Source organism: Hevea brasiliensis, chromosome 17, assembly GCF_030052815.1.
Source record: "Hevea brasiliensis isolate MT/VB/25A 57/8 chromosome 17, ASM3005281v1, whole genome shotgun sequence".
Taxonomy (NCBI): domain Eukaryota; kingdom Viridiplantae; phylum Streptophyta; class Magnoliopsida; order Malpighiales; family Euphorbiaceae; genus Hevea; species Hevea brasiliensis.
Genome location: NC_079509.1, coordinates 8,156,134 through 8,169,255, shown reverse-complemented (window position 1 = coordinate 8,169,255; position 13,122 = coordinate 8,156,134). Strand labels below are relative to the sequence as shown.

The window sequence follows — 13,122 nt, the reverse complement described above, 5'->3', positions numbered from 1 at the left end:
ACCTCATTAAAATGATCATTTACAAGCTCTTGAAATCGCATATCAATGATTGTGATGAAAAATTAGGGTTTGTCTTTTAAAATAGTTCATTATTTATTGTTGAAAAAATTACTCACTCCATCCCATTTCAAGTGATATTTTTAAAAATTTTTTTACCCCTTTTTATTTGTCTTTTTATAAAATTAAGGAAATATTTTTTTTTTCTAACTCTATCTTTATCTATTATTATCCCAATGCATTTATCTCATCCTTATCACAATTCTCTATTTTAATTAAATATAAGAGCCATTTATTCAATTATTAGTATTTCATTATAAAAATAGATTATTCCATAATTTTATTTATTCTTATGTAAAAATTTTAAAAAGCACTTACAATAAAATGAAAAGAGTACCTAATTTAAATTTAATAATGTAGACAATAAGCAATACTACCTTAATATTAAAAAAAAATCACATTTTTATTGTATATATGATGGCAATAATTTAAAATTTATAATGATTTAAACTTTTTCATATTAAAGAACTTTTGATTATAATTTGTGCAAGTAAATGAAAGAAAAATTGAAAGAGAATGCTGTGGAGATGAGAAAGAGATGACTGGAGGGAAAGAATGAAAATGGGTGTTTTGAATATTTTAGGAAGGCATTGGCAATGACTTTTTATTAACCCATTAGGGTTTTTTTTATTATTATTTAATTGTAATATTGCATAGTGATTGGTTGAAATTGTTCACTTCTTCCACTAGATTTCAGATGAGGAATAAAAAAAAAAATTATACATTTACTTTAAATTTTATTTAAAAAATGCAATTATTAAAATTTTTTTGAGTCAATTTAAATAAATATAAATATAAAATTTTAATTAAAATAGGGATAAATTAATTTTTTATTATATTATAAAAAAATTCAATACGTATTTAGATTTTGCTAACTAGCATTCGAAGGGTATCTTAATCCTATTTTATTTGAGTTTAGATATATTATAGGATATTTATAAAAGTTGAGGTATATTATAAGACATTTTAAAAATTTAGGTGTCATAAAATTTTTTTTTTTTTAATAAAATTCAGGTATAAAATAATATATTCAACTTTTTTTTTTTAAGTAATTCTATGTAAATCTATAATATAAAATGAAAAAAGATCAAATAAACCCTTCTTGTTTCATATGATCAAATAAGGTCAAAATTAAATTATTATTATTATTAAATAAGTTAATATATTTTTTAGTTAAAAAAATATTATTTTTATAATATTAAAATATTGTTTTTATTAAAAATAATAATTTTAACATTAAATAATTTTTGTTGATATTTCTTTCAATTTTTTTTTTGAAAATTTTATTTTAATTAAATAATAAAATTTTTTTAATATTTAAAAATTAAAAAAACTTATATTTTATTAGATGATAACTTTTTTGACTCACCTAATTTTAGAGTTATTTAACTTTTTATTGAAAATAGATGGACATATTTGGTTTTTTTTTTTCAATATAAAATCTACCTGCCCGCATAGAATCTATGATATTTGTTCAAGCCAACTTCAATGGCTCTCCATCAATGGCCGAAGGAATTAGGCTTCGAGCCTTCCTTGATTTTAGCAACCATCTTTGTAGCAGTGGTCCTCAGGTTTCTACTGAAGGAAAAACAAAGGAAAAAACACCTCAATCTCCCACCAGGGCCTGGAAAGTTGCCCATCATTGGCAACCTTCACCAGCTGGGTAACATGCCTCACCTATCTCTCCACCGGTTGGCTCGTAAGTATGGTCCAATCATATTCTTACAGCTTGGTGAGATCCGAACTGTTGTGATTTCTTCCGCTAATTTGGCTAAGCAAGTGCTCAAAACCCATGATCTTGCATTCTGTAGCCGTCCTCAACTATATTCAGCCAAATACCTATTCTACGATTGCACTGATATTGCCTTCGCCCCTTACGGTGCCTACTGGAGGAATATTAGGAAAATTTGCATACTGGAGCTACTCAGTGCCAAGCGAGTCCAATCATTTGGCCATGTCAGAAAAGAAGAAGTTGCTCGTTTGGTTGCTCGGATTGGAGAGTCTTATCCTGCCACCAACAATCTTAGCAAGATTATTGAACTATATGCCAATGATGTCCTTTGTAGGGTGGCTCTTGGAAGGGACTTCTCACGAGGAGGGGAGTATGATCGGCACGGCTTCCAGAAGATGCTTGACGATTACCAAGCGCTGCTTGGAGGATTCAGTCTTGGAGACTATTTTCCTTCCATGGAATTTGTGCACAGCTTAACAGGAATGAAGTCTAAACTAATCAACACCTACAGACGTTTCGATCAGTTCTTGGATGGGGTCATTAATGAACACCGTAATAATTCCGAGGGAAAGCCAGAGGAGCAGAAGGACCTTGTAGATGTCTTACTTGATATACAGAAGAATGGGTCTTCTGATAGTACGCCTGATAACGTTAAAGCTGTGATCCTGGTCAGTGAACTGATTCAGATTTCTTGATTTACTCCCAATTTTGCTGTTAGATGAGTCATTTAAAAGAAAATTAATTACAATTAGTAATTGGTATGTTGTTGCAGGAGATGTTTGGTGCTGGAACTGATACAATTTTCATAACGCTTGATTGGACAATGACAGAGCTGATCATGAATCCCAGTGTCATGGAAAAAGCACAAGCTGAAATAAGAAGCATTGTTGGGGAGAGAAAAGTTGTGCAAGAGAGTGATCTGCCTCAATTTCACTATATGAAAGCTGTGATGAAAGAGAACTTCCGATTACATCCTCCTGTCCCAGTTTTAGTCCCAAGAGAATCCTTGGAAGATGTTATGATTGATGGGTACAATATCCCAGCCAAAACACGAATTTATGTCAATGCCTGGGCAATGGGAAGGGATCCAGAACAATGGGAAAATCCAGAAATATTTCAACCAGAAAGATTTATGGGGAGCAGTGTAGATTTCAAAGGGCAGGATTTTGAATTGATACCTTTTGGTGCTGGTAGAAGAAGCTGCCCAGCTATTACATTTGCAACAGCAACCGTTGAGCTTGCTTTAGCCCAACTTCTCCACAGCTTTGATTGGGAACTTCCTCCTGGAATAAAAGCTGGTGATATAGATAATACTGAAGCTTTTGGCATCTCGATGCACAGGACAGTTCCCCTGCACGTCATTGCCAAACCACACTTCCAGTAAGGCAGAAAAAAAGAAGACTATGGCGATTCTTCTTCTTGTAAAATATTATAAGAACTGAAGACACGCTATGCAAGTTTTCGAATGCATAAATAAAGAAGTGACTTATCTTTATCGATGCTAATGATTCACATTACAGTGAAATTTGTCCAAATTTAACCATCACAAGGATAAAGAAATGATCATGACATCTATCTCTGTTCCTTGATGTTGTGGAAGACTTCTAACTTAGTTTTCCATTCACTATTAAGGTAACCTTATATTACGTAATTAGTTTTCCATTCACCATTAAGGTAACCTTATATTACGTAATGAGTGGAAAAAAAAAAAATCTTAAATCTTAATATTCGTATAGACGCATTGCCAAAAATCTTAAATCAAATTGAATATATTTGGTTTAAAAAATTATATATATATATATATATATATATATATATATATATAAGAGAGAGCACGCTTTCACTGTGCTTAAGAACAGTGAAAGTAATCCTGTGCCCTTATGTATCCTTTGCCCCTATGTATCTTTTGTTCAATTGGTTATTATGAATGCCTGTACATTTTTTTTTTCTTAATTACGTTTACATTTTCAACATCACTTTTCTAGACTAGACTAGAACTGATGATCAGATAATGGACAAGTTTTTTTTTTTTTACTTTCATTTTTTTTTCTATTATAAATTTTTCTTTTTTTTTTAATATATTAGTTTAAGTTGATAATAAAAGTTCACTTTAATTTTTTCAATTAAAGGTTGATAATTCACACTAAAATTAAAAATATTATATATATATATATATATATATATATATATATATATATATATATATATATATAATAGACCAAAACAGTAAGAAAAAGAAGTTTATTTGATTTTTTTTTTTGCAATTATGTCAAAATTGAAATTAAAGCTATTTATAAGTTAATTAACTATAATAAAAAATATTATTTTATAAAATTGTAGAATTTATAAAATTATAATTAATTTTTTAAATTTTAAAGAATATATATATATTTATAATTAAAAATGCAATTATTATAAATTTAATATTATATTAAAACAAATTTAATAACTCTCAAATTAAATATTATCTTTTACTTTCCTAAAAAGCATAAAAGAATATTTTACCCTTATTATCTTCCTTATCCAAAGTGATGGCATTTTTTTCTCTCTTTGCAATTTATATTATGCAGACAAATACTACAATAAGAGGCACTTTCACTGTTGTTTGTCTCTATCCTTCTTAATTACATCTCTACCATTTTACCTCTACTAACTTCTTTACTTTTTTTTTTTTTTTTTTTTTAAATCTCACTCTCATTTTTCACACTGCACTCTTATTCTTTGTTTTCTTTGGCTATTTCTTCAATGCGAAATATTTTATTATTTAACTTATATAATTAAATAATATATCTTAATTACATATTGAATAGGTGAATTTGTTCAAAAATTACATTTGACTATTTTAGAAACAAGAACTCAATCTATTATAACAGTGTTGAAAATGATCTGTTTTTATTCGTGTGGGATGTGTACTACAAATAAATTGTGGTTATGGACAGTCCGACACCCATGAAAAACTCTATTAATTTCCTTTTCATCATTTCTGCTATGCAGTTTTTTATTTTAATAAATTGTTTACTTGAAAAGAATTTAATTAAATTTTCATATAATTATATACTATTTCAATTAAATTTATTTTTAATGTCTGAACAATGGTAGTGAAAATCATAAAAAGATTAAATTTCACACTTATATAAAACCCTTTGAATTATGATTCCGTTTATATAAATAATTCCTCTTAAATTTGATTTTACACAAAACATTCTTTGGGTATTTTGCATATTGATAGGGTAAATTACTATTAAGTCCTTATATTTTATTAAAATTAATTATTTATTAGTTCATTTTTTTTAAAATATAATTAAAACGTTCATGTATTTTATAAAATTAAACTCTTAATTCTTTTATAAAAGAAAATGTTAGCCAACTTGTTTTAATATCGGTTAGATACTGTAAAAGAAGCAGAAATTCATTTGAGGAGGGTTCAAAGAAATGAGGCCTTGAAAGCCTAAGTTGGCCAAGATTTTAAGTTCTTTGGGACTATTTCTAGTGTCTGCTTTTGGATCTTTTTTCTCCTTCTTTAGCCAAGAACTCCAAAAGGTAATTATATTTTTTTCACATTTTTAAATAACTTTTTTTAGCTTTTCTTGCTTTTATTTATACTGGGTTGGTTACTATTTAATAGTTAATAGCATGCTTGTTCTAGTCCCGGTGCTTGCTCGTCATGTTCTGCAGGTGCTTTTTGCGTAAATTACATTTGATCAATTAGTTTTCTTTTATGCAATGATGAATATTTGATTCCTTGCTTCATTAGAAGGAAGGATTCTTCTAGTTTCAAAATGAAATTTTTTACTTATTGCGTCTGCTTTATATTATCTAAGATAGTAATCTGTTTTGATTATTTAGAGCCTAATAGATTCAAAGAAATAAATTATTCATGTTTACTTGCATAATTATTCAGAGTATAATTAGTTTAAAGAACTCAACAGTTTGACAAGCCTATTTTGAATTTCACTTATTAAAGCTCACTGTAAATCAGCGTATATATATAAAAAGTGCATGGCAACCGATGAAGCACCATCCTTTTGATTATTCTAGGATGTTTTCTAGTTTCCCTAGTATGTTGCTTGATTTCTTATCTAATATCTTTGGCAGGATGTAAAAAGAAACTGTCACGTTAGTAACTAAAAACAGAATAGATTGACTTTTAGATCTCAAAAATTGCTTTGTTGTCATTTCCTGCCTAGAATATCAACTACTAAGAGGGTATGTTTTTAACTTTAGCATGAATTACTGAGTCACAGATTTCTCTTTCTCTATCTCCCATGGACAGTCCCGATTATTGCTCAAATGTGGAGGCAAAGAATGTGTGCAAAGTTGCATGAATACCGATTGGGCTTTGCCTAGATTTTTAGTGGAGCATTCACATGGTTCTACAGCAGCTGTGTTAAACATTTTTTGGGATTTTTAAATTATCAATATACTGTCAAATTTTTTTAAAATTTCATGAGGGGGGCCTAATGCCCCCTTGGCCCTTCATTAGCTCCGTCCTTGGTTAGATAGACTAAATAATGTAGATAGTTAGAATTATAAAGACTAAATACAAAGATGATGTTTTATTTAAATTTTTGAAAAATAAGGACTAAATAATCAATTTTGATAAATTACAGAGGTTTTATAATAATTTACCATTATAAATTATCGGTTTTCCCACTTAGGCATCACAGTGGACCCTCGTAACAAATTGAGATTCTCTTCAACCTCCAGTGGTTTGCAGGTTCTTGATATTACAGGCTCGAAATTCATTAGAGTGATCAATCAGTGCCTTGAGCATGGAACACTGCCACGGAGAATCAATCAACTTTACGTGTAACAAGACTAATAATTACCGAGCATGTACACAATTAGTTTTGTACTATACTGTTGGTTTCAAAATTGGCATACGATTCCCTGTGAATCTCTATATTCAACGGTGTTATTGAGAACAATGTCCTCTCATGTTCATTATTGATCAAATACTATCTAGCCCAAATCAATGTGATATTATATTCTGAAAATAGCAACTTACTTGCTAAGCACCAAGAAACAAAGCATCAGCAACAAGAAAGACCCCAACCTGCATTAGAAATAAATGAACATTAATTTCTAGGCCAGCGACAGCTCACTCAGCCAATAGGTTAGTTCACCATTAAGGCAAATCTTGTAGTTGCCAGGCGTGCATCGATAGCCCCAACCTTCTTTAGCAGCTGCAACTATTTGTTGATCTATCCAACTAAAGTTGTGTGGGAAAATTAGCAACAAAATCGATGTTTGATAAGGCCAAATACAAGATGTCAGTTTCAAATATTACAGGAATACTGGAACTGCATATCATGGAAATGCAAATTTCAGTAACAAATAGCATTTATTTTATCAGTCAGAGAAAAACAATCTGGACAAGATAAGTTAGATGATGTTTCCTCTGAACTGATGAACATTTGTTCATACGCCACATCAATGACTATCATGTATAATTTAAAAAATTAAATAATAAGCAACAACAACAACAATTACATTAACCTTTCTTCCTTTTACTTGATCAGTATGAAAAATCAACTTAAAAGAAAATCAGAAACATAACAAGTGAAGGAAATACAAAATTGTTCACATTGGAAATCTACATACTCTTCTTCAGCAGCCTCCAGGACCCCTTGAACCCAAAAAATGCTTCTTTAACCACTAACTAGCAACTCACACGCAGCTAGGGATCTGTGAACATTCAAAATGAAGCAGAAAATTTTATGGGAGATAACATTGCAGGTTTCCCCCTCTCCCTCCCCCCTCCCCCCTCCCCCCCAACCCCACCACCCCCCCCTAAAGCTACCACAAGAAAAAATTCACTCCTACAAACACATATGGTAGACTGATAACAGAAATGCGCTCCATTAAAATCGATTGCTTAGGAAATAGTCAAAATAGCAGCACCAGCACCACCTCCACCGCCATTATTGCTTTTAGAATTTCAACTTTCAAACTCCATATTTTTCCACTCAAATTGGAAATACTTGTACAGATAAGCTATTCTAGTCAAGGAGATACAAAACGATGCCGCAATGCTTGGAGAATAGCACTTAATGAAGTGATGCATTTTGAAGCTTTATTTTTGTTCTATGTAATTAAATTAGCAAATTGGTTAGATGCTGAGCTGTACAAATTTGTTGTAGTTTGTTGTAACCATTTCTAATTTCTCCCGCTTACAACTCTTGTATAAAACTCGTGTTCTTGATTTCAATAGACACTTTTTTTCATTCTCTACAATTACAGTTACATAATTTTCCATGGTATCAGAGCCTCTTCTATGTAAATGGAGTTTCTTATTCAAATCTGATTAGTTCTCAAGTTTCTTCTCTTCTCTATTTATTGATTTTTACTAAGTGTTTCTTTAAGATTCTTGCTATTGATATTCATTGACTGCAAATGGAGGAAGTTGTGAACATAAGTGATCAGAATCCATCTTGTTCAAAGGATGATAAGATGCTTCGTCTGCAAAATTCTGATCATCCCAGAATGATGCTGGTTAGCTCACCTTTGACTGGAAATAATTACCTGACATGGAGTAGATCCATGATAATTGCATTAAAAGCAAAGGACAAATTGGGTTTTATAAATGGCAAGTGCAAGATGCCAGATCCAGATGCAGTAAATTATGAGGAATGGCAGAAGGTAGACAATATGGTAATTTTTTGGATTTTACATGCACTTTCTAAAGATTTAGTTGAAGCTTTTCTTTATGCAACTACTTCTTATGAATTGTGGGAAGAAATTAAGGAGAGATTTGGGGGTAGTAATGGGCCATTGATGTATCAACTAATGAAGGAAATTAGTACTATTTCTCAGGGCAATAATTCACTTGTGGTGTATTACACAAAATTGAAAAGGTTGTGGGATGAATATATTTGTTTGGAACCAGCACCTGAGTGTGTATTTGGTGCCTCTAAAATTTTTGTTGAAATTGAAAATAAACATAAAGTGATGTAGTTTCTGATGGGATTAAATGATGCTTATGACCATGTGAGAAATCAGATTCTCATCATGGAACCTCTTCCCAGCGTAAATAAGGCCTTTTCTTTGGTGAAACGGGAACATAAAGAGGTGTATAATAGTAATGAAGATTTTGGTAATAGTGCAATGGCAGTAAAAACTCAAGATTATAGTAGAGATGTTAAGGGTGGAAAGCAATAGTATAAGAAGAAGGAGGATAAAGTCTACACTTAATATAAAACTACTAGACATGTGAAAGAAACTTATTTCAAATTAAATGGTTATCCTAACTGGTTCAGTGAATATAAACAAAAGAAGGGAAAAGGGAAGATGAATGTGGCTGCTCAAATCAGTGGAACACCATTAAACTGTGATGGTGGACATGTACCACAGAAGACAGATTGGGATATGGAAATGCTAATGCTGGAAATGATGAAATATATGAAGGCTGTAACACCCTCCCTGTAGCAACTCTGTACATTCTACTATTCCGGTGACTAGTGTGGGTCCAAAAAGTTAGAACGTCCGGAAAAATATTTAAACTAAAGTGAGGAATTATAATTAACTCAAATATTAATAAAAAAAATTTAGAATAAATTTTAGAAATAAAATACAATCAAGTTAAATGAGCCGGTGCCCTAACGATGGGTAACCCAGTGGGAAGTTGCGGTCCTCGCAACTAGAAGCCCTAAACCCGAAGAAAATTCATAAAATAATTTTTGGGACTCTAGAGAAGGGTCATTGAGGTTCTTATGGCATTAGAATTTCAAGAAAAGGCTCAAAAAAATTTTTCAATCGGTACAAATAATTTTGGTCTGTTAAGCCAAACGGAGGGCATTTTGGTCATTTCACCTTCAGAGGTGATTTTTGACCGACTTGTCTAGTTAAGTAAATAATTATTATGACACAAAATATGAATAAACATTAATGAAAATTAAATTAAAAAGGGGTAGAAAAGAAAAAAAATGAAAATAAAATAAAACTCACATTTATGACATAATCATGATGTCATAAATGAATAAATTCAAAAGCCTAACTAATGGGAATTTGCCAAGTCACTTAAAAGGGAAAATTATCACTAATTGAGACTAGAAAAATGAAAGAAAAATCTGTTCTTCTTCTTCATATTTTCGGCAGCCCTCTCTCACATCTCTAAACCACCATTAAAATCTTCTTTACCCTCTCTCTTCCATAACCCTAGTTCTATACCATAAAACCTCATTCTCCCTTCATGAAAAATTGTCCCTACCACTAGAGCAAGCCTTGGACAGCAATTTGAAGAAGGAAAAAAAGAAGTTTTGGAGACTTGGAAAAGTTAGCAAAGGAGGTTAGTGACCAAACTTGTTTTATCTCTTTCAATTCATGTTGAAGGAGTGGTATTTAATGCAAATTTGCAAGAAAATTGAGAAACATCATGTGTATGTCTTGCTTAAAATTTCAGCAGCCTTGAACTTGGTAGGGTTTTGAAGATTTCTTAGAATTAAAATGGTATTGTGGCTACCCTTAACATTAATATATTGTTTAGGATAGTGAAAGGTAAGTGAATGCAAGTTTTGAGATGGTTGAGCTAGGGTTTGGGTATGAAATTGAGACTTTGGTCATGCAATGGTGAAAGTAAGTTTTAATGGTCAATTAGTGACCATTTGGTTATGTGTGAATGAGAATTGAAGTGGTTAGTTTAGTGGGAATTGAAGTTAGTGTTGCTGCCCTTGGTGACCTGCAGGACTAGGCATGAGTCCAGCAGGTTTGGGCAGCAATAATTGGAGTTGTAGAGGTTCAATTGGTACAAGGCCAATTTGACATGAAACTAGACACATAATGGTACAAATTTGGTGAAGAAACTATACCCAGAAAACCAAACCAAGTTGACCTAAAGATTACCCTAATCCGGGTGACCTGCATTCTGCCTGGGCAAAATGAACAAATGAACAGTGTTTATTCATTTAGTCATAACTCAGTGTAGAAAGGTCCAATTGACCTGAAAGTTTACCAGCAGAAATCTGAGACATAGACCTAAAACTTTCATGAAGAACACAAATCTAAATTCTGACTATAACCTAGTCAAATTGCCAACCAAAATTAGGTTACCAAATCTAGCAGAACCAGTTTTGCCCAGAATTTTGGATTCTGTCCAATCCGGCCAGTTATGGTGTTTAGGCCATAACTTGAGCTACAAAACTCCAAATGGAGTGATTCAAAAAAGAAAATGTAACTAGATAAAATAAGGAACAACTTTCATGAAGATAATTTTACCAAATTCCTACTATAAAAATGACCAATGGAATAGTAAACACAAGGCTTGAAATCTGAAAATTTTGAACAACTAGCACTAAGCTTAGAAATGGTATTGGCAACCAATACCAACAATTTTAGAATGCAAAATGTGGTATGTTGGGAGTATTAGAACCAATGTGCCTATTATCTATGCAAAAGTCAACATTTTAGTTGACTAATGAAATGAATAGTAAAACCTAAACTTAAATTTCAAGAATTGTAAAATTTAAAAGTATAACATGCCCTAGTACACCTAGCAAGATTGGTTTGGATAGGTTGGCATGCCAATAGGGTTCAGTTAGTAGTACTGTACATGGTATTATGCCATTTTGTGATTTCATAGCTTTTAGCCGTTCTGACATTGTGTTGATACTTGGCCTTGTGCCTAATGTTATTACAGCTTATTAACTGTTCTGTTGCACACTGGGAGATACATATGTGACCGATGGTGTGACGGCCAGAGGTACTTGATACCCAGTGTCAGTTTACCTGTTTATCTAGTCCAGTCATCCAGTATAGGTTACTTGGGCAACCAAAAATGAAAGTGAATAAATTTAATGAAATTATCAATATAACATGTACAAAATAAATAAGATTACCAATAATTATCAAAAAATTGTCTGCATAAGACATCAGGACATGCACTGCATATTTATTTTCTGTTATTTCTTTTTATTTTATTATTGGCACCACTAAGCATTATTGCTTAGCGCGTTGCTTTTTGCCACACGTAGGTTTTGGAAAAACCGACCGAGAGCCCAGTAGACCACAGACTGGGTGAGATCTTCTGCAGCTTTACATAGTGTCCGTGTCACCTCACCGTCATCAGTGTATTGGTAGGACACTAGGTTTTATTTTGGTATTTTGTAATTAATTTTTATTTTCTCATGTGTAATTAAGACTTCTGTAATGTATTTAAGTATTGATGTAAATTATGAAAATTGTGTTTATGAATGAACAAGTGAATATTTATTTATGACTTTTATATGAATTTCATATGAAATGAATGAATGAGAAATGGGAGTATATATGAGAAAAATTGAGATGTTGTTGATGAAATGGAGTTTGGGATTGATAGAAACTTTTGGAAGTGTTTTTCACAGGTTCCGAAGAACTGTTTTATCCATTTTTAGCCGACATTCTGTCGGATTTTCTATAAAATTTGCGGAACCTCAAATAAATTATAATTGTAACACCCCCGTTTGCATAGCCTGGTATATTTCACTGTTCCGGTGACCGGTGTCAGTCCGGACAATTATTGGGATTAGAGCCACACCTAAGACAATTTGAGAAGCCATAAACACAAATAATTAGTAATGTTTAATTAGTTAACTATAAATAAGAAAAACAGAACATAAGAGGTTAAACGAGCCGAGAGTCACAGCGATGAGTGACCTCCTCGGGAACGACTGCGAAGTCGTTTTAAACTCAAATTTCAAACCGTAAAAAGTGACGCTGATGTCCTTAGGACCCTTATGAACACAGTGGAAAAGAGAAAATCACGAAAAAGAACTGTTAAGTCAGTCAAATAATTAGGTCAGGGAGCCGGAAGAAATATTGGATTATTTGCAAACCGGGATGAACCGGCGAGGGGCAATTTGGTCAATTGACCCCGAGAGCTGACTCCTGACATAACTGTCAAATAAAATCGGAGAAAAGAAAATTTTGGAATCAACAATAGAATTAAAGAACTAATAGAAAAATAAATAGAAAAAAAAAGAAAAGGAAAGAGGTTGGAAAAGTCAAAGTTGATGACATCACTATGCTGGAAGCTTAGTCTCCACCCCCAGAGACAGATGCAAGAGGTTTGAGGCTGGGCTAAGACAGAGTCTGAGAATACAAGTTGTGGGATTGGACATCGAATTTTGCGAATTGATCTCACAGGCCTAGAACTAGAAAAGATAGAATCGGAAGGCGGTGAAGAAGGGTCCACAAGAGAAAGCGAAAAGACTCTTGAACAAGCATGGAAGTGGTTGCAGGAAGAGGAAGCAGTTTGGGGATCTAGCTCCGTAGAGGCCGAGGCGATTTTACGGTCAAAGACCACCTTGGTGCAGTCGAGACCCAACTAGCACCCGAGGAGCTCTATCGATGCAGCGGTC

The 13,122-nt window shown here is 32.3% G+C and overlaps 1 protein-coding gene across 1 annotated transcript; it reads left to right on the top strand.

Annotated features, from left to right (window-relative positions):
* Positions 1-1,515: 1,515 nt before the first annotated feature.
* On the top strand, positions 1,516-3,288 carry LOC110672503 (cytochrome P450 71AP13-like). Its single transcript, XM_021835296.2, has 2 exons — positions 1,516-2,457; positions 2,562-3,288. The coding sequence occupies exons 1-2, from the start codon at positions 1,546-1,548 to the stop codon at positions 3,171-3,173; spliced, it is 1,524 nt and encodes a 507-aa protein (XP_021690988.2). The 5' UTR covers positions 1,516-1,545; the 3' UTR covers positions 3,174-3,288.
* The last annotated feature ends 9,834 nt before the right edge of the window (positions 3,289-13,122 follow it).